The sequence below is a fragment of the Synchiropus splendidus genome, chromosome 1 (assembly GCF_027744825.2).
Source record: "Synchiropus splendidus isolate RoL2022-P1 chromosome 1, RoL_Sspl_1.0, whole genome shotgun sequence".
NCBI classification, from domain to species: domain Eukaryota; kingdom Metazoa; phylum Chordata; class Actinopteri; order Syngnathiformes; family Callionymidae; genus Synchiropus; species Synchiropus splendidus.
In genome coordinates, this window is record NC_071334.1 from 57940714 (window position 1) to 57965600 (window position 24887).

The following is a 24887-nucleotide window of genomic DNA, read 5'->3' on the forward strand; positions in this document are numbered from 1 at the left end:
TTTATATTTGAAATCATTCAATAGAATCTATATAAAACAAAACAATATGTAAGCAAATCTATTTTTGAAGGTAAAATTAAATAATTTAATTTCACTTTTCTTTCACCTTCACCTTCATATAACCCATACACACAATACTCACGCCTGCAGTCAATGAATAATTGAACCTACGATGCAATAATAGCATCTAAATTAGTCGGGTGAAAATGTGTATTCATAATGTCAGAAACCACTGAGTCACATGACACGTGGGTGATGGCGTTGGATGACCAAGACTCCACCAACCGCATGAGGACCGCAGCTTCCATTTAGGATTTTGTAAGACCTGAAGAGGTCTTGACTGACACAGAAGTACTGGTATGTACTTCACTTTATGTACAGTTCCACTGAAGTAAACAGCATTTTGTCATTTCCAAAAAAAATTACAACTTAGACCTGTAGCTTTTGGTGTGATATAACTTACTGTCCCTGCATCCAGAACTCCCTCCCACCGGACACTCGCAACTTTAGCTCATCTTCTTAAAAATACACCTCAAAACCGTCACCTGACTTACTGTCACCTATTACCCGTCTTAATTTTTTTTTTAAATTTCTCTTTTAAAAAGCTTGTTTTTGTTTGTGTCTTGCACTTCGACCCTGAGTGCACCCATAATATTGTATTATTGTTATTAAATATACATCTGAAATGACACATCGTGATCATAAAAGCGTGACCAAAACTCAAACAACCACTTCAGTTTTTTTATTATACAATAAAAATTTGAACATACATATCGTAACATACAAAAACAAACAATACAAGGCAGAAGAATGATCGAAGGCCCATGTCATTCCAACATCAACAACAATAGCAAAACGACTGTCAGACATAAACCTCGCTGCAGATGAGCGCTGCGTTGCATCATTTCCGTTAAAATAGTGCATGTCGATGATCACAACGTCTCTGTAAAGAAAAGTAATACACACTGGTGCCAACGTCTGTTTTTTTTTTTTTTCTAACTCTTTTTTTTATGAGCAGATTTAATAATTATAGTTGTAATCTGCTTGGCAACCAACTACATCACAGGAAGTACACGGACTGAAGGTGTTCCCCATGTTGCCGAGAAAGCTTGTCATGATGTCGCCCCCCACCGAAAAATGTGTATACACACACACGCCATTGTACACTAATATGAGAAATAAGTGCTTTTCTTTTCATCACAAATGGAAGAGTTGTTCTTCAAACCTCTGAGCAGCAGGAATAGATTACACACAAATAATATACTGTGTAGTATTTCAACATTTTAGTCTGCAATGATGCAAAAAACAGAGTCCAGTTAAAATCCCAAAGGCAAGTCAAGCCTCATCAGTCTGTGGCTTCTCTGAACTCTTATGTGTAACATGGTGGATCCTTCTGCGCGGATGGGATTCGTGGTAACCGTGAACGCGTAAGGAAACCCTTCAGTCGAGTGTAAATCCAAATAAATTATAACAAAAGTTTGTGAAAATCAAATGGAAGCCTTCATTGGACGTTCACCTCGTCGCTCTCATCTCTGACGAACACACACTTTTAGAGCACAACACATTTTCCAATCCGCTTTGTCAATTAGTGTGACTTACTTTAAGCCCACAAAAAAACAAAGCTAAAATATGGCATTACTTGCTTCTTTTTTTTAGACTAGACATTTTAGTACTTGCGCAATTTATTTTTACAAGATGAAGGAAAAAGTACTGGTGGTGACAGGGTTATTTTGTCATTTCAATTCTGTTAACAACAGCAGGTGCTTTGTCGTGGCTGGTTGTTATTATTTTATGAACATCTTGAATGTGGTTGAAATACAATTAAATGTAATTTAAGATTGCAGTGCATTATAATAAGTGTGGAAAATCTTCTACAGAAGGTTATTAAAATTTTGACGTCGTGCCAGGGTCTTGAACTCGAAAGGAGGTACTTATTTTTGCTGTATTTAAAATTCAGTTTACTATAAATCCACACAAGTGTTGAAATGCAAACCAGTTGAAGACCAATGAAAAGCTATTTTAAAAAAGATCACCAGCTATGCTGACACAAAGTTCGCTCCTAACAGCATGTGTCACATGATCACAAGTCATCCCCACAAATGCGCATCACACTCATGGTGGTAGTCAGTCAACGTTCATGAGGTGTCCCAGGGTTGAAAGGCTGAACTGCCCTTCAATTTTGTACGGTTTTTATGAGCAAGGGGTCTAACATTCATCGAGCGTAAAAATCAAGTAAGAACTGTAAAATCCAGATGAGCTAGCAAAAGCCCTGAAGTGCAAAACAAAAAACTTTTTTTGGAACACTATGGTGCAGCATTGACTTATGTGACTAACCTCCGGTTGTGTTTCTGCCTCTGTTTATCAGACGGCAAAATAAGTGGAAAACCTATGGTCGGACTTCAATGGAAGTTTCAGGAAACATTGATAATGTTAATGTCATTGATAATTCTGGATTATCATCTGGATCCAAGGAATGGTCTTGCTCTATTGAACACAAGCTGCTGCAGCGCATAGTATTCCAAAAACTACAACCCACTGCATACAATCAAATCAATAAAAGAACTTTCTAGTTGGCGCTCTCATAAAAAACCTCACTCGACATAATAACCCTGTCACCACCAATACTTCTAATGCCTCCAACTAAAACAAGAACAGTAATAAATATGAACCTAAAAAGTTGGTATGAAATTTGAGCAATGTTTTTTTACAGTAAGAGGTGCGACAATAACCAGCGCACCTTGAACCTGCAGAAATTTAGGATTTCGTCCATGGATCAACGACACGACATTAAAAACACCTCGCCAAAGACACAGAGAACTTGGGCCACGTCTTCCTTACAAGTGCATCTCCTTCGTTCACACTTTGGAAAACACACTGCGAGATTGACTCTGAAGGCTTGAGTGAAATCACGAGACAAACAAAATGTCTTAAACAACTTCACAACAGGAAGCAGTTTTGGCAACAATGCATGAAAAAAAAAAAAATCCAGTTTTTTTTTTTCTTTTTGAGCCGACGTCTTTTGGTGAGGAGTCCATCAGTCTTTCAGATGATGAAGCCACTTGTATTTTAACACTCTAGCTTTGTACAACAACCGCAACAGCTATACCTTGCCAGTCATGGTGGACATTTGACCTCATTGTTTTGTGTGGCACAGATGAAACAGGCTAAGCATTTGTGTTGTAACTTAAAAGATATAAAGAGCCGTGACATTAGGGGGTCACCTCATTAAACATTGTTCAGTGACTTAATTCTTTTAAACGAATCAACTTAATAAATGCAATAGCGTCCTCATTCGGTCGTATTTAGCACTACAACTAAAGCCGTTGATAATGATGCATCCTTGCACAATCCTTAATAGGAAAAGTGTATTTTTTTCTTTAGATTCATTTGAATCACAACAGAAAGTGCTTTTGTCCAAATACTGACGTAAATAAAAGTGAAATTAAAATAGAACATGGAATGATTTTGGACTAAATATATTTTGCGATCACATTTTGGAAGTGTTTTTGACATTAGGCAGAGATTTGCTTTGCAACTCTGGTTCAGATTAAACTGAAACAGTTCTTTTGTGTGAGTGTTTTTAAGTGTAGAGATGAAATGATAAAACGAAACAGGTAGATGTTACGGTCTGGTGTCAAGTCTACATTAAAGTGTTCTTCTATTCAACAAGCTCTTTCATTTGCTTCACCAGGAGTTTTCTGTCATGGTCTGACGAACGAGTGCTGGGTTAAAAGCTGCAGATGTGTTCATCGTATGCCGAGTCTTGTGACGAGAGTCTGCGGTGGAAGTGGGGGTAGCTTACGAAGTCTTCACCAGGTCGTACACATAAATGAGGAAGTCGTCGTCAAACTTGATGAAGTACACGGAAGGCTTGGCCTCCACCTGGTGGATGACCATCCCCGTACGCTTGCCGCCATCCTCTTTGGCATACTCCACTTGTTTGCCAACAAGACTGTCCACCACCTCGCCGGGTTCCCTCTCGGCTGGAACATTGTCGTCTATAAGGAAGGAGACATGATCACGATCAAGTCGACGTACCAAACTCTTTATGAAGCTGCTTACTGGAGTCTGGCATGATGCGGAGGTCACCCTCTTTGTAATCGTCCAGCAGCTGGTACATGTAGAGAACCGGGTCCTTCTCGTAAGTGATGTAAAACCAGGTGGTCATGATTGGAGCCCGAGCCAGAACCATCCCCCTCCACTCCTCCTTCGGTCCTTCCTCTGTCTCAAACATGTGCTCCACGGCTTTACCGATCATGGTGTCTGCTAGGTTGACGTCTGTCAGTCGGGATTTAGCTGCAGGAGTGACACAAGTTTATTGCACAGAAAGACCCTCGAGTACCAGCCTGTTTTCCCATCTAAAAAAAAAGCACACTGGGGACATGTTTAGAACGCAACAATCGTCTGTGTATGTGCCTGCGTTGGGCAATGAAACCATGAACAACTGAAGCTGGATATAAAAGAGGCTCACCCAGTCTGTCTGGCAGTACCTCCAGCCCCTGAACCCTCTCGTCTTTATGGAGCTCCAGACCATAAACACAGTCGAATCCATCATACTTTATCAGGTAGAGGGACGGATTCACAGGAACCTGACGGAAACATCACAGTTCACCTTCAACAAGAGGAATCATGAGCAACTACAGTACAGACAAGGATCTGGAGACACATTTGTCTGATCCGCATCTTCAGTTGGCAAATGTTTACGTCGGATGCCCTTCCTGACACAACCCTCTGCATTTATCCGGGCTTGCCCCCCCTCACGGCTGCATTGCTAGACAGGAGGCAGAGCTGGAGGTAGCAGAGATGAAGATGGTGAGGTTCTCTCTGGGAATGACCAGGATGGATAGGATCAGGAAGCAGTAGATCAGAGGGACAGCACATGTCAGGTGTTCAGGAGACAAAGTCAGAGAGGCTAGATGGAGATGGTTTGGACATGTACAGAGGAGAGAGAGCCAGTACATTGGTAGGAAGATGTTGAGGTTGGAACTGCCAGGCAGAAGGTGGAGAGGAAGGTCAAAGAGGAGAGTTATGGACGTGGTGAAGGAGGACATCAGGTTGACATTTGTCATGAACACTGGGGACCGTGTAGATTTGGATAGCAAGATTCATTCACAGCTTGTCCCAGCAGACCAGGACTTCAAGGCCTATCACCGAATCCTTTGATGAGAGACGCTGCATCTAGTCTCTTTTAACAACTTTTGCAAAGCAAATGTGCCATCACACCATAATAAGGGAAGAAGGTGCTTAGACATACTTGGTCAAGCACCGTTCCTTTCCAAACCACGTGTCCCGTCCCATCTTTCCAGATATGCTGGATCCTGCAGCCGACAATGTTGCGCCGCGGCTGCGACAGAACTTTGGTGGCAGGGCCCAGGCTGCTCTTGTGTTTCCTGAGAGGTGAAAACAAACAGTCGTCACTGGAATGACTTCAGCACTTCAGTAGTGAGATAAAAAAACCAACTCACTTATGGGGATTCTTTTTCTTCAGCATGTTGGCAGAAACACCTGCATGCCCTGAACACAGGATGAAGACAAAACAAGGTACAGTCAAACTGGGACGAACAGGCGGCCCAAGCATTAACTTAAATTGTGTACACGACCCCCTGTAGAACACTCCAAGTCAGAGGTGAGATGTGCAGAAGGTTGCAAACGGTGGAACATTAGCTTCACTGACTTCACTGAGAAAGCTATAAAGAGCTGAAATGGACTGAGCAGTTGTTTCCGTGTGGCTCAAAAATGAAATAGCAGCTGAATTAAGGAGAAGAAGAATAACAGAAAACCGTAGAATAATAACCTAATGAGAATTCAATGAAAATTATATTAACGACGGAAGCATCTTTAGTATGTATTATTCCAATTCAAGCACAGGCAAAATAATATGAACATATTTTTCATGAATCCTTCTGAACCATTCATGTGTTCTAAAAACACAATCAGAAAGTTAGGTGAATTATCGCAGCTTAAATGTAATACACAGTATTTGGGGTACGTTCAAGGAAAACACCTCGACATATACACTCAGTTTTTCATGGTGAAAACAATCAACACACTTGAGTGAAAAAGATAAATGTTAAGTTTCAAAAGATCCTGAACCACCTGCTGCAACTACTATCCATTCACTTCAAACTGGACTATGATGCATCCGAGGACGCACGCACCTGTATCAGCTGTGTCTCTGTTTCCCGGTGTGTTCTTCATTCATCTGGACTCAGGGGGGCAGCCAGGCTGCCCAGCCACACAACTGCAGCACTGAGCAGACCAGTGCTGAAAGACGAACACGCAAATCTAGTCATGCTTACTGACACCTTGTGGTAAGGAAGAGGAAATACAAGAGCCATGTCACGGGTGCTGATGATCACATTTGTTAGGGGAAAAAAAAACATCAGCAGTTCAAGGATCTCATTAATCACACCAATTCAACACTTTCAAAAGAAAGTTAAAAAGCTAAAAAATATTCAACTGAGCTCACACAGAACCAGCAAACACTGAGCTCAAAAGACAGCTTGAACAGGAAAGTAATAATATTATAATAAGTGCAACTGTGTATGACAGTAAAGTATGATACAGTGTGGTGTGTTGCAGTAGCCAAATTTGACAATGACCTCAAATGATAGTTGTGCAACATGTATAAGTCAACAAGCAACAAATGTAGTATTTAAAAATGATGAACATTTTGTGCAGGAGTACAAAATGACTAACCAGTCTCTGGAGTTCAGCAGTATTAATTCATGAGTCGTTCAGCAGGAACATGGAGTATAATCCTCCTCCAAAATCAGCTCTCACCCTGCGATAAGAGAACAGAGTGTATTTCACAGGTGACTCACAGTTTGATACAATCTGACCTCAGATCAGAAAGATAACACACAAATTCATGGAGCGCATTCGAGATGCTGAAGTGGGCTTGAGGTCACCCTGAAGGGCTTGGGCAGCGCACAGGGATTAAATGTATGATGATGATGATGAAGAAGAAGAAGAGAGGGTGGACAGGCACTCCGCGAAAACAGCCAAGCCAGAGAAAAAGCCTTTTGAGGACAATTACATTCAGATTTCAGTCACAACGTTGAACCAATTTCAGAAATCTAACTCAGTTAACTTCATTTCTGACAACTAGTTTTTGAGAAAAACATGTCCCACTTATGAGCTGTGACCCATTATAAGCCAGATGAAAAGTCATTTTTTGATAACAATGAGTTGGAGCTCAGGTTCCAGTCCACTGAGCCCGATCAGGATCCCTCCAGGGAGATTTTCATGTTGCTTTAACTTGAATTTATGTTGCTTCCAGTGTCATGTGCCTCACCTGACCTGCCTTCCACCCCAGCCGCTTTGGCAGCAAAACAAAAGTACCGATTCATTCTGGCATCTAAACCATCAGCAAAACGCAATCGATTTAATGCAGAGAGCCACTGTTATATTGAATTATATGGATAATCTGAAGTACTTTTTGGGAAAAAAAAAGTACTTCAGATAGAATGACTTGAGTGTTCCCTCTTCTTCACTTTTCAATTTCATTATACAATGACAATAAAGTATCTATCTATAAATAGAGACTAAAGAAGAAAGACAATAAACAAGCTATGCTTATTCTGAGCTGAAAACCTAAAAACACCCATTAAGACTACTTCTGAATACGCATGCAGTTTACCACGTCGGTCGTAAACGGCAGAGAAAATGTGTGCGAGACACGCTGGTGCTCAACCTGCACCCACATTGATGTCCTGAACACGAGATTTCAATTATTGATCGGTGGATCCTGAGAGGAAGGCCTTGAGTCTATTATTCATCTGAAGCTCTGGTGTGGATAACAGGTCTGCTCCTCTGACTCCACACAGGTTCAACTTGCTGGACAAAATCCCCTCATAAGCAACACAGAAAACTGGGACCTTTACACGTTGAGTAGTGACTACAGTTCTACAGGAAGCATTAAACGGTCATTATGAAATATATAAACCACTAAATTGCAAGTCATATCTCTCTCAGACAGATATTCTACAAGTATCCTTGAAAACACAGCTTAAGCAGAAGAAAGTGCGCTGCTCCAGAAATTCTATTTGACATTCCGCTCACGAGTCCCAAACCTGGCAACCCATCCATTACAAGAGCGTGATCATGTAATTGTGTTAGTGGCATGCACCAGGAGGAGGACTCACTCTAATCACACGTTATTGATAACAAACACATAAAATAGGATTCATTTTTCATTATCGGAATTCAACAAAAATAAAGGAATCCAGCATTGCTTTTGGAGCAGGAGCAGTTGCTCGATGGGGCTTTTAAAAACAGGCCTTCATTTGATGATCTGGAGGTCACCCTTGGTGATTGATTTCAGAAATGAACGTGAATATTGTTCATTTGAAAATGCGTTTATTTTACATTATTATGTTTAAACGGAATCATAATAATTTTCAGTGTTGCAAGCATTTGGTCTGGGGTATGTGAATATAATCAAAATATCAATACTGAGACCGATCAGGATATGAACTGGCGCAACATTGTCATACTGATACAATTTCATGCTGAATCGCCACTGATCTGGTCTGTGTTTTAAATGAAGCCCCTGCTCCTCTGCAGCCCATCAGCTTCCAGCTCTGTGGCTGTTCGCTAGCTCCACCCCCTAAATGCGCAGGTATCGTACAATGGCAAACAACGACAGGGATCTGCTAGCTGGCAAGAGTTGGTGTTCAAAATTACAATTGAAGTGTAGCAATACCTGCTCTGTTAAAGTCACCACTGCTCCGTTCTGCATTCAGAGGAAGTGTGAGTATTCTTCATAAATGCATGGTTCACTTGTGGAGCTTGTCCATACGTTGGACAACAGTGCATTTTGGTTTTGTTTACAATATTCCCAATTTGTTTTATTAGTGGTTTCCTACACATTGTGCTCACTAATTGTGCAGCTGTTTCATTTTTTCTTCTGCATTAATGTGCACTTGCAACAACAACTGCAATGGCATGTATTTCTTTCATACATTCATTCTAAGTGCTCCTCATACTTACACTGCTGTAACTCATTAAATGGGTGGTGATACAATTTGTGTTATATATTTCTTATGTTAAAATATTGTATTGTTTTATGTGACCACTCATGACCATTTATATTGTGATATGAATTTGAGACCATATTGCCCAGTGTATACTATATAAGCTCAGTGTGAGTCTAGACTGCAGTGGTTGTTAAAGGGGGTGAGGGGTGAACATGGCAACGTGGCATTCTTTGCAGAGGTGTGCATGTCACCAAGTCATGCATCTTTCCCACCAGTATAGTCAAGCAAACTCCCCAAGGCCTAAACTGAGAGTAAATTCGAAGATTGGTTTGTATTACAAACATGACTTAAATGGAAGTCAAACTTTTACTAGGAAAAGGGCATAGCTGAAGTTTATGCAAATCATTTCTAAACCATCTTATGAAAGTGGAAGTGGGTTGTTTTCTGGCAACACTCAAGGCGTGAGCAGAAGGTTGCACTTCAAAGCCATGTTTTAGCATTTTAAGATCACAACGACGCATCATGGGGCAAGTCTGTCGAGTGGAGACATCTACAATAACACCACAACATTGATTAAAATGGAAGGTTTTTCAAGGCCATTCATTGTCATATTTGGAGAGAGCCGATACTTCAGGCTAGCATGTGACCAATAGATGCTCTCTCATTGACGGATATTTGCCTCACGGTATCCAGACTCATCGAGCCTTGGTAGCTGTCCGTCACATGACTTCACATGAGCTCATATGAGTTCACTTTATTAAAAATGTTTTTTCAAAGCGAAAGAGAAAAACACCTGAACAGACTGCGAAGCTGCGATTTTGTTTTGCTATGATGAAAATAATAAATTACACCCACATACACAGAGAATTCTGCCATTGTAATTTATTTTTCAGGATTTTCTTAAGTTACTTCTTTGACACTTTTTTACAGTACAACCAATATCAAAAAGGACACCATCATTGCTGGCTAGCTTCATCTGTCACACATATATATTATAGATGAAAAGAGGTAGAAAAAGATTTGGCCTAAATTGGTTTCATCTGCTCTTCATAATTCATACAGAAATTTTGGTGTCACATTTGGCTGCAGCAGCTGGTTATTTCTCAGCGTGAATAACATCATCTATTGTTGGATAAAGGCGACCGATAGAGTACACAAATGACTCACATCCACACGCACACACATACACAACAGACTGAAGCAGTGTGCATTCTGCGTTCAACATCTGGACTGCGTTTAGTCTTCAAAATCACTCCACATCTATACGTAAGACATGAAACAGGACACGCCTGCTCTGCGTTACGTCTCTGACATGAACTGGGTGGTAGTAATTTGTACGAAGGTTGTTGCAGAAACCAGCATGAACAAAGAAAAAGTCCTGTTTGGTAGGCCAATGTCAGCAGTTCACAAACTCAACGCAAAGAGACACATGAAATAATATTAATAATAATACACAGAAATAAGGAAGTCAAATGTATATGAGTGAATTAGAGGATGTGTGTATGTGAGTATGTGGTAAAAAAATACAAAAAACAAAATAAACTTTTGTAACTTAAGCTTTATATCTGCAGGGGTTATTTAACTTTGTTGCCTAAAACACTGCCTTCTCATTCAAATTAGTCATTGAAAATGCTTTTTGATTCTTCTTGATGAAAACTAGGAGGACAGGTGTCATGTTCGCAGCTCAGCAGCATCAACGGAGATCATGGAGATCACTGCACTGCAAAACCAGTCAATCTCAAACGACCACAGAGGAGAGTGACCTTCAGTATTAACAACAGACTCCTTGATGCTGCTGCAGGCTGACATTTTAGTAATTGCTCTGGGTCAGGCAACTAAGTGCAGTCACTTAAAAGCAAGCGGCCTTCCTGGTCCATCTGACTCACCATGTCTCACCTATTGATTGATACGACTGAATCAACAACTTCAGATAAGACAAGGTAAGAACATACTTCACTGGTCCTCTTGCGAGGAAATTCAGTTTGTCAGGTAACAGTAACAGCATCTGGAAAAAAGCAATTCACAGGATGCGACACTTCGATAGCAGGGCTCCACCTAGACATATTCACATTGTAGGGTTCCATGCCGTTAAAGCACTGGGGAGAACCCTGAATAGCACAGCGTTGACTAGTAAAGCAATCCGATAGCGCACTCCTCCGCCAAGCAGCTTTCACTCTCACTTAGCAACCTTTAGGAAGTTACACACAATCTTCTTGCTACAGTCGCATGGAAGTTGATTTGTTTTTGTGACTCGATTCTAAACTGAGATTCAATTCTTCGCCAATATTTTCCCATCAGAGGGGGGAAATCCCAGTGCATGGGGCCCATGTATGCTCCTAAAGGGGGGAGAACCCTGTATAGTGTCTGCTCATGACATGGAAGATGTAACAAAAACTGAGAAGCCCAAAAAAGGGAGGCCTCTTCCAGGTGAATCAGTCAGCCAAAACGTGACAGCAGGTGCAGGTAGGAAGTGAGATCGATAGGTGAAGTATAAATTGTTCAGCCTTTTAATGAAGTTCTTCCATCGGACTGATACAGCATTGTCCCGAGTGAGGTGTCTGTCTTTGTTTCAATATCAATTTAAAAACCTGGCTTTTCCATACAGTAAAAAAAAACAACAACTCATCACTTCACAACAACGGCGTCAGATATTGATGTTAACAACATCACATCTTCAGCACCCTGTCGCTGACAATCACTCAGACACTGTCTCTTGTCACTCACTGTCTCGCACATACACAGTTTAGCCCCAAATTAAAGCTGGCAGAACACTGTGTGATGTTGCGTGTGAATGAGACAGGATTCCCCCGGCTTTGTCGCTTCGTGTCGGGTTACCAAAGAGGAGCCAAAGATGTTATGTGTGCTAATATTTCCAATCAGATCAACATCTGTTCCAGTTATGTGAAGTGAAGATTTTTTTCCCCTCACAGCGAGTGCAGGTTTTGTCTGGGCAACCCATATACCATAATGCTCTATTGAGCTCTTGTTTGATTCAGATGCACATTAAAAATCATACTTTATTTCCCAAACATCATGTGCGTTACAATGTACAAGTGTGATCAGAAGTAAATTGTGTAGTTATTGTACAAGACTTACTTCTGATCTCCACGATGGAGACACATGTGCATGCTAAGGTTCATAATTGTAGTTCTAAATGCATTTAAATACGAGAAACTATCATCATTAGCCATGCCTTGGCAAAAGACAAAAGTGAAAATTGTTGGATGTTGGATATTTCGCAGGCATCCACTTCACTATTGGCAGTGTCGTCCTCTGCTGTGTCCCTGAATAGGACTCATTGAGTGCATTGAATGAAAAACAGCCATCTCAGTGGAGAGATGTGGAAACATTTTTTATGACCTGAGAAACAGGACTGCTTGACTGCGTATAATAAGTTCGAGAATATAATATGGATTAGTAATAATTTAAGAACATTATTTGTAATCTGTCATCTCTACACTTTGAGTCTGTTTTGTCATTTGTGTGTTATGGTCAGTCAGTTGTTTCTGACCTAGACCTAGTCTCAAGAGTACTCCAGCAGTTTTTCTTGAAACCCCTCATGTTGCTAAAGTAGACTAGTGCCAAACGGGCAGTAATTCAAGCACCGCAACATTAACCAATGTTTTCTTTGAAGTCTACTCAGTATAGCACTCAGTTACAGGTGTAATATGACCATAACAGAATTAACAAACTTCAGGTATTCAGTCAAGAATTTACTATTCTTCGATTTCCCATAAGAATAATAAGAATATTTTATTTAAATACTCAATTTCAAGGTTATGTTCAGTACAAATCTGCCTTCTCTGTCTGTCTGTGTTGATGCACATTACTTGGTTATTCCAATCACGAAACAACAGAGAAACAATGAAGCAAAGGGGTAGGTCTTGACATTTACTGAATTGTGACAATAAAAACACCGGTTTTTCATCACGAGAAGCAGGCGTCCTATTGTGGTCCTCTCTTCATATGGGCAACCTGAATGCGAGACCTAGTTTCGCAAGCAATGGACTTCAGGCATTATGTTTCTTCCTGGATTTTTCTGTGAAAAATACACCAAAAATCGTCTCGTTCATGCCCAACTCCATGAAACGTTATTTGTTATCCGTTTGTTCTGATGTTCCCACCTACGTTTAATACATTTGAACACATGAGATCATTTCTCTGATGGCATGGCAGCCTTCATACAAGCCATGGCAGTGTGCCCCACTCTTTTACATTTAGCGGGAAACCTGTTACCTGATACCGATTTCTGCTGCTTGTTTTATTTTTCTTTTCTAAATCACACTCAAAAGTCACAATTTATTAAAATGAATTACACAAACCTATTAAATAACATCTATACTGAACAACACTGAATAGAAAACACTAACTTTTAAAGCCAAATAAACAAAAATAAATAAACAATACAAATCGTTTAATGTTTAATATTAAATAAAAAATCTAATCCCATGTCAATGAACAATTAACAGATCAAGTCCACAATGTAAACTTCAGTCTTCACTTGCAATGTACCGGAATGTTGCCTTAGAACTTGACCAAACTGCTCCTCTTTTCATCCATTACACGTCCAGGGAATGAGTATCTGGCATCCAGGTTTGGTATTACTATCGTTGGACACCGCACCTATCCCTGTAAGTGTGACTGAAACTTAACACAGAAAGGTCAGCTCTCCACTATTTTGACTGCACTGAACCATTTCCCCAACGCTCTGATTTTGGACCTGATGCAAGCTGATCACTTGACATCGTGTTCCAAAGTGGTATACAGTGCCATCTTTCATATTATAGTGTTCCTATTATATATATATATATATATATATAAATAAAATTGTGGTCCCTGTGGCGACTGAAGAATCATGTTAAAGTCGCTTGTGATTTCAAAAGGCGGCAACCAGAATATACATGAACATGTTGAAATTGTGATTTCAGAGAAGTTCAGGAAGTCAAAATAAGATGCCACCAACCTCATGATGTGGCACTTGTACGTCACATGTTGAACAAACACACCCACAAGCGGGGCAAGTTAGTCACCCAACATAATTTCATGGCTTATGTGGTCAATAGCCGGCCAGAAAAAGATCATCCAAAAAAAATCTCACAATGCACTCTCTTGGTTGAGGCTCAGATCTGTATTGTTGATAGGCAATGCTCCTTATCAAATATTGATTTTCTGCACAAAATTCTCAACATTACACTGTACTACACTGCACGCACACCACTTCACACCAGTTTGAGATTAAGTTTTAGATTTAGTCAACACTCTAAATAGGCACTGAGCATAAAAGGAGGAAGGACATGGTGCAGAATGATAAATAAAGTTGTGTATTCCCAAAGTATTCCTCCCCTACGAAATAAAACATACAAGCGGCTGCACAATTTTGGAACACCAAGTCCAAGAATGTTTTTGTTGCGTCTTTAGAAATTCATGATACGCCAGGTCCACTGTCAAGTTAGGGTAAGCAAAACATGATTTCACCACAGACGCTATAAAAAAGTTTTTTTGATCTTCAGACCTTCCACAGAAAGAAAACACATTTCACAGTCCTCGTGATCATAATGTTATGACACAGTAGTCACGCACTAGTATTTAATAAATAAGTAAATATATATCAGGCACGGCTCGACTGCAACAACTATTTTGCCCAAATCACTGACTATTTGAGTTAATGATAGTGTATACGTGACACTTACCTAGCGTGACACATTTTTCAAAACTCGTAAGGAACTCCACAGACAATGCCAATAAAGTGTCATCCGCTACCCTTAGCGCTCATCCAACTAATGGAAACGGAACCAGCCAGAAGCTCCCCGCCCAAACAAGATGTCCAGTATTGCATCATTTGTTACAGACGGAAGTGAGAACAGACAAACAAAGATGCCAGGGACTCAAGTGCTGCTTAACTGGGGGGCACAACTACTTTGTAGCCACAATAAATATTCACTTATTCATAAAAAAACATTGGCGTTTTAATATTGAACCTGAAGCACTGAGTAAAAGGACCTCAAGAATTAGGGCTGTCGATTTACAGGCACCGATATGAGCATTTATGATATGATCGGCCGATTAAATAACAAATACGATTTTTTTTTTTTAATAAGATGCTATTTATATTAATACTTGATGAGAAAGGTTATTACTCTTCAAAATGTTAATGCATTTCCCTGAAAATAACACGACATAAGAGCTAACCAGCCACAATGGTGGTCATTTGGCAATACTTCTCAGTCTAGTAAAATGACAACCGAATTGCAGTTCGCAATGTGTGCACCCAGGGACTCAGACGCAGCAGCAAAACAAGACACATGGCCCCAAATCACTGCTCCGACGTCAAGAGCTACCAAGAGGCCAACAAATGCTAACCAGAGCTAAGCACAGGCTAAACCAATACTAATGGAGCGTATTGTTGTTGACACCACTGAATGCACCATGGTACTTGAAGAAGAGCTGGATAATTAAAGCATTGGAGTTGGCTAATGTTTAAAAGCCAATTTATTTATCACTTCATTATCTTTTTGGAAAAGTCACTCATGATTGGTCAAAATGTGGACATACACTGAGCAAATGAGGGATGGAGTGGCGACATACAGGGGTTGGACAAAATAATGGAAAGACCTTAAAGCTTCTTTAGCTTCAAGGTGTTTCCATTATTTTGTCCAACCCTTGTATATAGGCAGCAAAGATGCATGGGCATAAGTGAGAGAGAAAGACAGAGCAATGAGAGAGACCCTGGCCGCACCAGTTTCAGAGACGACACACTGGCAAGTGAAGAAATTGAGAAAGAATTAACAGCGTAGTCTGCGAAAGAAACATATTTGTTGTTCATTTTAGCTTCACCTGGAACACTTTCAGTTTACTTGTGAACTTGGACGTGAATATTTCTGTAAGCATACGGCCCTTATTTGACGGCACGCCGCGATAGTATGGGGCTAACTTTCGCTTGGCTACCTTCTTGGTAGTGCCCGAATTCGGAGCAGTGAATTGAGGCCAGGTGCCTTATTTTGTCCACAATTGCAATTTGGTTGTCATTTACCTTGACAGAGTAGTATTGAAGTGTGATTTTACCAGAGAAACGCTTACTTTGTTTGGTCAATTTTGCATCGTGATGTGAAATTTAAAAGAGCAATACCAACAACACAGTATGAACATAGGTAGAATCTTATTAAAATAAAGAAAAAAATGCCCAATAAATCGGCCGGCCAATTGATCAGGACAGCCCTAGTTCCTATGAAGAAAACGAGTGTCACATAACTTCAAAAAAATAAAATGAAACATGCATGATTTATCAATGAAATCCCAAATGAAGTTGCTGCACGTACATGAACTGATAAACAGCAGCTAGAAATACAGTGGTACCTCAGTTCTCGACCACAATCCATTCCAGACCGCCGTTCAAGAAGCGATTTGTTCGAAATCTGAATCGACTTTTCCCATTACAATTAATGGAAAAAGAAATCATGGGTAAAAATTTTATAGGAGTGAATGTAGAGTGTCTGCTGCAGGTGCGCTGTTCATCTATGTGTGTGGCGGCTGCATGTTGGAGGGGTTGCCGAGTGAGTGACGTCTCTCCAGAAGTGAAGAGGTGCCCGGTGCGTGTCCAGCTCTGAATGTGTGCTTCTGTGCAGTTTGGCTGTGACAAAGTCATAAACCAAGTAACGCTCTGTCCCAGACTCGCCTCATCCCTGTCCCAGCTCCAGCCCACAACAGGACATCAAACCCTGGAGTGTGAGCTCCAGCCTCGGAGGTGTGGAGAGCGAGCACCTCCCCTGTGACACTCTACCACGGTCCAGTGCAGAGACAGGAAAGGTTTTACACCTCAATATGAAGAAAAAACAGTCATTAAATGTAGCTAACGGGACAATAACAAAGCGTGTTGTGGGTCAGCTGATCGGTCCGCGCACATTGTGTTTTTTCCGGCTTTGTTCGGGGTTGTTCGAGTTCTGGATTTGCGTTCGGAATCAGAAGCAAAAAAATCTCGAAATTTTTGTTCAAACTCTGATTTGTTTGAAGTCCGGGACGTTCGAAAACTGAGGTACCACTGTATCAGATTGTGTCAATAGGAGTTACCAGAAAAGCATCATGGTCTGGTTGTTCTAAAAATGGAGAGCAGTTATTATTCTTGTTGTTATAGGATGCTGTACTGTTGCGTAGCCTATCGTGGGGGGCGTGGCTAATAACATGTGCGGTAATAGACATGAGAAGACAGTATAATAACAGCACTATTTTAAGTTAATTCTGGGACTCTTTCAATGTGCACAAATCAAACACATGTGCATATAATAAGTGAATGAGGTCAACACGTGTGTAACCGAAGTCGGTACCTGTGTGACAATTGCGTTTAGAGGGTGAATGAAGCAGGCAAATGAAGGATGGACAAAAATGCACTCAGGTTTACACTGCAAGACAAGAGCGAGGGGAGAAACATTTGCTTGAATCACACTGTATCCCTTAAAGTGATGAAGACAATGAGCAGTTTCTAAAAAGCTGAAGGAACAGAAGGCATTTGTCATCATCTGCAGGTTCTGCAGGGCCAGCGTCAGCCATGTTGCTCGCTTCTTCCACTCATACTTATTGAAAGCCCGGAGAGGAGCGAGGTGAGGAAGAGGAGGGATGGAAAGGTGTGAAGCATGATGACAGTTCGACCGCATAACTGCGGAAAACGCAGAAAGGTGCCAGACAGAAAGAAAGCAGCAGACGGGGTTCGGTCTGCTGCTGTGGCTCCCCCCGCCCCTCCCCCTGCCAGACCAACCGTCGGCGGGAGAACGCCAGTGACAAAACGAGCGCTTCAGTGTGTGTTGTTTTCAGCTGTTTACCTGCGCGGCTGACAAGCTGGCGAACAGACAGGTGTACGTTTGATTTGGTCTTACCGTTAGTGTAATACAGATATGAAGGTGGAGGTGGGCTGTGGTGGGCGTACTCCTGCTCCCCTGCTGTCTTTCCACTGAGCCGCTTTCGACTTCACCCGAACCAGCAGAGACTCCACAGCCATCTCACCACGGAAGAGTGAAGTCAGGCACAAACACACGTCGCCGTTCTGGTCTATCCTTTCAGAATAAAAGGAGCCCATGCCATCGTCTCGAAAAGAAGGTCAAAAGCTTGTAAAAAGGTGTGCCGTCTGAAAAATGCACCTGCCATTCAAGTTCGAAGGTTTAAGTGAGTTTCATATTTAGTTATATTGTCATACGCAGAGTAAACGGTTAGGCAAAATAAGTTGCAAGAGACACAAAGCTTCGTCTGACCTGGCAGCTGAGGACAGCGTGGCGAGGTCAGGACCTCTTCACTTTGACTACTGCCCCAGTGTCCAGACTTCTGATAAGCAGAAGAAAGTGGGTCGTTGTCATCTTCTTACTGTTGATTTGTGACAACCAAATCAAAGTGAATAGCCCCAGGATGTTTCTGAGTCTGACTGCTGCTATATTTTTGGTAACTTTTAAGTATAATATAAAAACGTAACTAGAAATTCCAGGTATAATATGCTTTGATAACTAATTGTTATTAAATTTTAGTCATGCACATAGGCTTTTGTGTGTTTGTGTTAGGAAGCCTCTTTTTTTCACTATCATATCTTGTCTGAATACTTTGATCATACACATTTAAGACTTTGTTTCATGCAGGATCATAATATCACTTCATATTTCTGTTGTGTTGTACAGATACGTACGTTTCCTTAAATTATTTTATTAACTTATTATAATTTATAGTGTCATGACCTTTATTCATACTTTCTGTCTGTCTGTTTTCATTTAAAATTCATATTTTTGAATTATGTTCTGCAATATTTGACAGTAATATTTGTTCGGTCAACTGATGCCACAAAGGTGTGAAAAAAAGACACTTTTATTTTGTTTTACCGGTCCATTTCAGTGATGAATGCCGCCACCTTGATGCTCCCCACACTCTCTCCCCGCCCCTGCCGCACTCTGCCAAATAGTGCATCCGAGACGGAATACAAGGACACAAACTGGCGCATTACGCTGTATTTTCCCCACTAGCTTAATGGTGAGCCGTCCTGCCGCTGAATGCGACAGTGAGGAAGATGGACAGACCAATGTCAGAAATGTTGCTAAAAGCAGATGACAGCAATTCAGTTGATTCCCTGCTGGAAGTGTGTTTTTTTCCTCATAATTTTCTTTTGTTTCATCTGACACACTAAAAAAGTGTGACAGCTGAAATTAAAAGCAGGTGCTTGGTCAGTGAGATTTTACCTGTGATGCAAGAGGATGAAGTCAAGGGTCATAGATGGAACACCATTATCACAATATAGAGTTTTCATGTTTTCCAAGGACTCCAACTTAAACAGCCCTGAAATGTTGTGAGTGGACATGGTGCCTGGATCCCCTCCCTGTTGGACCATACTGCTTCTGTTGCTGTGCTTCTCCACACTCTCGACTTGAGCCAAAGCATTGTTAGAGCCTTGCCAACCTAGTGGGCTTCATAATAACCAGGCTGATGCTATAGTGAAAAAAACTATGGTGAAATCACTGGAACAGTTTCCTTATTAATAAGTTAAGACATTTGCATTGACATGACGTCCACCCAGCCCTCTCACATTCCTTTGAACTGCTGCATGATGGAGAGGAGATGCTCGCTGCGTTTCTGGATGTTGCCCTGTTCCTCCTTGAGCCTCTGCTGCTCCTGCAGCACCTCCTCCTGCGAGACAGGGAAGAAATCAGCTGGGTGCAGATACAAGACGCGATGGACTTGAGGGATCAAAACACAGTTTTGACAGGACATAAAGAAACTTGAGGGACATGAAATGGGTAACAACAGAAGTGGAAAGCTCTGAACTAGCTTGTTGTCATGTGACAGTCTCATCGTGCCTCGACATACCAGTGTGACCCTGTAATGAAATCATTTGATGAACACATCTGATGTGTTTCTTGCCCGGTTACGGCAGGATTTGTGCCAGCACCCCACATGACATTAGGAATGTGTGATTTCCTGCTGGAGGCTGTGTCCAGTGATGCATCTATTTGTTCTGAAGAAGAATAATGGGCAAGTGCTTCCTCAAGAGGCAACTAAGATCTTCACTTCTTCATATGCATCTTCTGACCCTGAGTCTGCAGAGCTCCCTCCTCTCCCGGTCGTTCTCCTCAGCTCGTGCTCGAAGCCACGACTCATTTTGGGAGCGATGTCTGTCGAGCATCTCTTGGAGCTCCTGGAGGTCCAACATATACATTAGACGTATTCCAGAGAGGATGGTTGCACATTTGAAGACAGGAGTCAACATATTTTCGGAGGTCGCCTGGTTTATTTAGAGGTTGGATTATGAAGGTTCTGCAGGAGAGTTTTCTGTTATTGTCCGGATTACAGCCTGGTGATGAACCGGTGAGTCCACACCATCTGACCACAAGATTGTCACTTCACAGCATGCAACATAAACAATTTCAAAATTACTATTACTATTATTGTGGTCGTCAGATTTTTTTTCTTCTGCCTGGGCGCAAGTATTATTAGAACATAGCTCTGTCAATAAAAATATATATATTACAGATTATCGCCACATTTTTTATTTTTTGAATGTTGATGATGTAATATTAAAGGCATCATTTAAAAAAAATGAAATTAAAGATATAGGAAAATGTGCTTGAAAAAATATTGTAAGCAGAGCATAATAAATATGCTCTCAATACAATTATTCCACAAAGTTATTACAGTATCATTACATAGTCATAGTACAAAACTTGAGTTCTCTGATGAAAATATATTTTAGATTTTAAAGTCAAACACATTCTTATTCACCTGCTGCTGTTGCTGTTTCTGCAGCTCGTGGTTCTCTTTCTCTCTCTGCAGAGTCGAAGCAGCTTTTGCCAGCTCTGACTTCTCTCTAGATAGAATACAAGTTTGGTAGGCAGAAGAGAGAAACATGTATGTGGTGAACTGTGGAAAGATATCCTCAGTACCCGTCCAGCTTCTGGAACTCCTGGTCCAGGAGGGTGAAAGCAGTCTGGATCATCCTCATGGCTTGATCCCGCACCATGCTGAAGTCTCTGTGGACAAACACCTGGAGGAGAGGCCTTCAGATTCCCTCACTCGTCTGCATGACTGAAAATACATTTGCAGCTGCAACACTATTCTCACACTCAGCAAAAGAACGCTCGGATTTTCCCCTTCCAACTCAGCTGAAACATGTCTTACAACACAATAGGTGTGTGTGTGTGCCATTGTGTGAGTGTGTGTCCATCACCTCCGACGTCGCTGCTGCATTCCTGGACTGGCTGGACGGTGCAGAATCATTCAGCTCATAGCGAACATTGGGAACCTTCGTGGGAGTGAAACTTTTGACAGTCGACATGATGAGTCAAAGGGGCTTTTCACAACGCAAGCCACTCGGATGTGGACACACACCTGTGACTGACTCCCTGGAGACCAAGCTCAGACAGAATCTCCTTCATCACTGTGAGAGAGCAGGTGTTCATTCATGAAGGTTCTTAATACAATGTGTCACTTCAGTCTCAGAAATTACCAGGTTGTCTCTCTGAGGGGTTGATGAGTTTCATCACCTTCAGATCATTAAACTCTTGCTCTTCATTCTTCCCTCCAAATATATAGAGCTGCCAAGCACACAACGTTTCCGACAGGTGAAAAAATGCACCCAAACACTCTGATAATTCATCATCAGCATAATTCAAATAAGCACTTACAAGAGCTACACTTGGTAGTAGAACACTCCCTTCACTGCATTTAAGGGTCGATATTGAAAGATCAGTTACAGCTGACTTACAGCTTGGCTTAGAAAGTCCAAAATGACACACAATTCAACCATTCTAAGTCCACCAGGTCAGTCTCCGTGGTGAACCTCCAGCCTCCTCACGTCACCTCTTGTCTCAACAAGGGGCATAAAGGCTGCGGAAACCAACAGGTCACTCACATCTACACTCTTGTGTCCACACCTCACGTGTCTGCATGATACTTATGTCATGAAACACTATTTTTGCAGTCACAAGATCCAAACATAACAATTGCACAGTGCTTGCTGGAAGTTGAGTATACCCCCGTATACACAATAAAAGATTATTTTGAACAAAGGAACGGGACCACTCACCTCGTTCTTAAAGGTAAATAAAAAAATTTAAAAAAATGACTGCTACATTTAAAAAATACTAACGTGACTATGGAGGATGAAAGCAGAGTGTCCATTTCTACGAGCCGGAGGAATCCCGACGTACAGAGGAACCTTCCACTTCATTTTACCTGTGAGCGACACAACAACAACGAGGCGAATGTTTAACCAGATATAAGCGCTATTATAAGTACAAAACTGTCCTTTTCAGTTCTCACCGATGCTGAGTTTATGAATCTCATTGGACGAGACCACGGTGCCGTCCTCGTTCGAGCTCTTCCCACCAAACATGTAGATGTCCTTGAAAAGAGGGGGTAGATTAATGTGCCTGTATCTTTGTGCAAGAGATGATTAAGTGTGTGTGTAGGCACTTTATCATGGTGAGCAGTCAGCGAGTGCCCGGAGCAGGCGACTGGCGACTCTCCTTTCAGTTCCCATTTCTGCCAAACCAAGCTCTCTGAAAATACATGGTAAAATTAACAGTGTCAGAGCATCCTTACTCCAACTTTTGATGCAGTGGTTTCCGCATATGTGCTGCTATAGAGGGTAACCTCTCTGACCCATAATAAATGTTAGTCTGAATCACCTGTGCTGAGTACATGAAGATCCTTAGAGAAGTCTCCTCCGGCTCCATAACCTCCAAACATGAACAGCTGATCACCGACAATAGCGAAGCTGTGGCCACTCCTTCACACAATATTCATGATTTTGCAAATGCCACTGAGGTAAAACAGTCAAGTAACATGTAGAAAAAAGTCTCTCACAGGGCAGGAGGAACCGAGCCGCTGGTTCTTATTGGAGTCCAGGTGAGAGACACTAGAGCACAGAAGAGGAAAACAGAAGTAGCTCAAGGAAAGTTAGTGTTAATGACTTTTAAAACAGACCTGCGTTGAAGACCAACAGGTCATCAGTTGGCGTTCCTTTGAGAGTTCCTCCATACACATAGATGTTGTCACCAAGAGCAGCAGAGCTGTGATTCAGGGATCTGAGCGGCAGCCCTCCTGTTGCCAGGCATTCCCATGTAAGAGACACTAAAAACAAAACATGGAAGACTGATTCGTATCTGTGTGTTGACAAATCATTGTGGAGAGAATTAGTTACCTCTCGGTGCCTACTTCAGATTTTGACTGTGCTTAAGGTCAGAGTGGGACCTTCCATTCCATTCTCACCTATATCAAAGCAGTAGACTCCTGGGAGACATTCGGTCGCATCTGGACAAGAAACTCCTCCAAACAGGTAAAGTTTCCCTTTGACAACACTGAGAATCATCAGAAGGAGGATGATGAACAACATCACCGGGAAATAATAATCATTTCTCGTGACCGTGTATGTGGTGGAAAATTCCCTTTGAAACGGGGTCACTTTGTCAGTAACCAGCGACATGAGCGGCACGCCTGCATGTATTCAAAGACACCTTAGATTTGCTAAGATTAGATGGCCGAAAGTCTAGATGGTCCAAAACAAGCCAGAGGCATTTGCATATTGTTAAACTGAAGGCAGCTTGTGCCACAAACTGTAGTCTATGACACAACTGATACATTTTCATGAAACAATTAGTAATAAGGGTGTTTACCAGAGAGTGTGTCCTTCTCTTGGTGGGGGGACATCTCCACTTTGGGGGATCTCCTCCCATGCAACATCACTATCAGAAACTATGGAAATAAATCAACAACTTAGGGAAAATCATCCAAACAATGAGTGTTCATTTTTTGTTACTCTACTCTTCCTGAAAGTGAAAGCATCCACAAAACTCAACTCTCTTTAATAAAATATAGAAAGAGAGCTCAGTCACACTTCTATGCTCAAGAGTCCAAAGATTGTACCTGTTAGCATGTAGAAGTCATTGAAGAAAACCGACTCGTCCACCTGACCCGAGGCGCACAAGAAAATTAGGAAAGATTCCAAGCAACTTTTTGTTTTCTGAACTCACCTCATGGTTGACACAAGCTGCTCCACCAAACAGAAAAGCGATGTTTCCTGCCACAGCAAAGGCGTGACCATGTCTGTTGAATAGAAGGGTGCAATAGTGTCAGCTGCCACATTATATAAGGCTTTTTCATTCTCCGTGGACTTTTTCTCTTCAAAAACTAAAACAAACAAGCATCAAGAGCTGCGAAAAAAGTTCACAAAGGAGAGCAACCTAAAAATAGATAGCAAAACTAATGAGAGGTTTCCAGGGCAACAAGTGGGTTTGCCGTTCTGCTTGACTTCATCGCAAACACCAACTTACCGAGGGCTTGGTGCTTCTCCCTTCATCTCCTTCTCAAGCCAGTGGCCACTTGCTAAAGCCATTTTCTCACCTGCACAGGTGAATTAAACAACAGATTGTCAAGTGGTCAGTGCTTTATTTTCATGATTGTCTTCTATGACACACAACAGAAGGTAGCTCAGTAAGTGACGACTTATCATATTACACTATATATTATATTTTCAAGAGCAACCTATAGCATGTGAGCTGTGGCGATAGGTAAGATAAAGATGGGTTGCAGGTTTTAATGGTGTTGCAGCGATCTAAAATCTATCAAAACTGCCACAATTTACCACAAAATTGCATGTCTATCTTCAGGAACTTAAGTAATTATTTAATAATTATTTAGTAATTTATATAAGTCAATAAAACAAAGTTCTACTCCAGATGCAAAATAACTGTGAAACTCACCTGCCCAGGATGTTGATTCCACTTGTACAAAGCTTCACGTTGTGGCTCAGATTACATGTAAGTTACACTTTCCTCTGCAGGTAGACAGTTGCCTAGCAACCACCGCAAACATACGAGTACACAGATCAGCATATCTATATATATATATATATATGTGTGTGTGTGTGTGTGTAAAATAATTAGATTT

At 41.3% G+C, this 24887-nt stretch overlaps 2 protein-coding genes across 2 annotated transcripts; both read right to left on the minus strand.

The window, feature by feature from the left end:
• Positions 1-727: 727 nt before the first annotated feature.
• On the minus strand, positions 728-17992 carry LOC128750144 (spindlin-1). The gene is made up of 8 exons (XM_053850420.1): positions 17846-17992; positions 6700-6784; positions 6159-6264; positions 5466-5514; positions 5255-5390; positions 4472-4589; positions 4063-4296; positions 728-3998 (listed from the first exon to the last, which is right to left on the minus strand). Exons 3-8 carry the CDS (start codon positions 6196-6198, stop codon positions 3799-3801), a joined length of 777 nt encoding a protein of 258 aa, XP_053706395.1. The 5' UTR covers positions 6199-6264; positions 6700-6784; positions 17846-17992; the 3' UTR covers positions 728-3798.
• A 1408-nt stretch (positions 17993-19400) lies between these two features.
• Positions 19401-24333, minus strand: zmp:0000001301 (uncharacterized). The gene is made up of 18 exons (XM_053853779.1): positions 24272-24333; positions 23972-24044; positions 23865-23907; positions 23615-23693; positions 23211-23299; positions 22926-23072; positions 22806-22857; positions 22628-22728; positions 22413-22498; positions 22260-22341; positions 22087-22172; positions 21445-21532; positions 21327-21375; positions 21173-21256; positions 20882-20995; positions 20721-20805; positions 20032-20136; positions 19401-19628 (listed from the first exon to the last, which is right to left on the minus strand). The coding sequence occupies exons 1-18, from the start codon at positions 24331-24333 to the stop codon at positions 19524-19526; spliced, it is 1530 nt and encodes a 509-aa protein (XP_053709754.1). The 3' UTR covers positions 19401-19523.
• Positions 24334-24887: the final 554 nt, after the last annotated feature.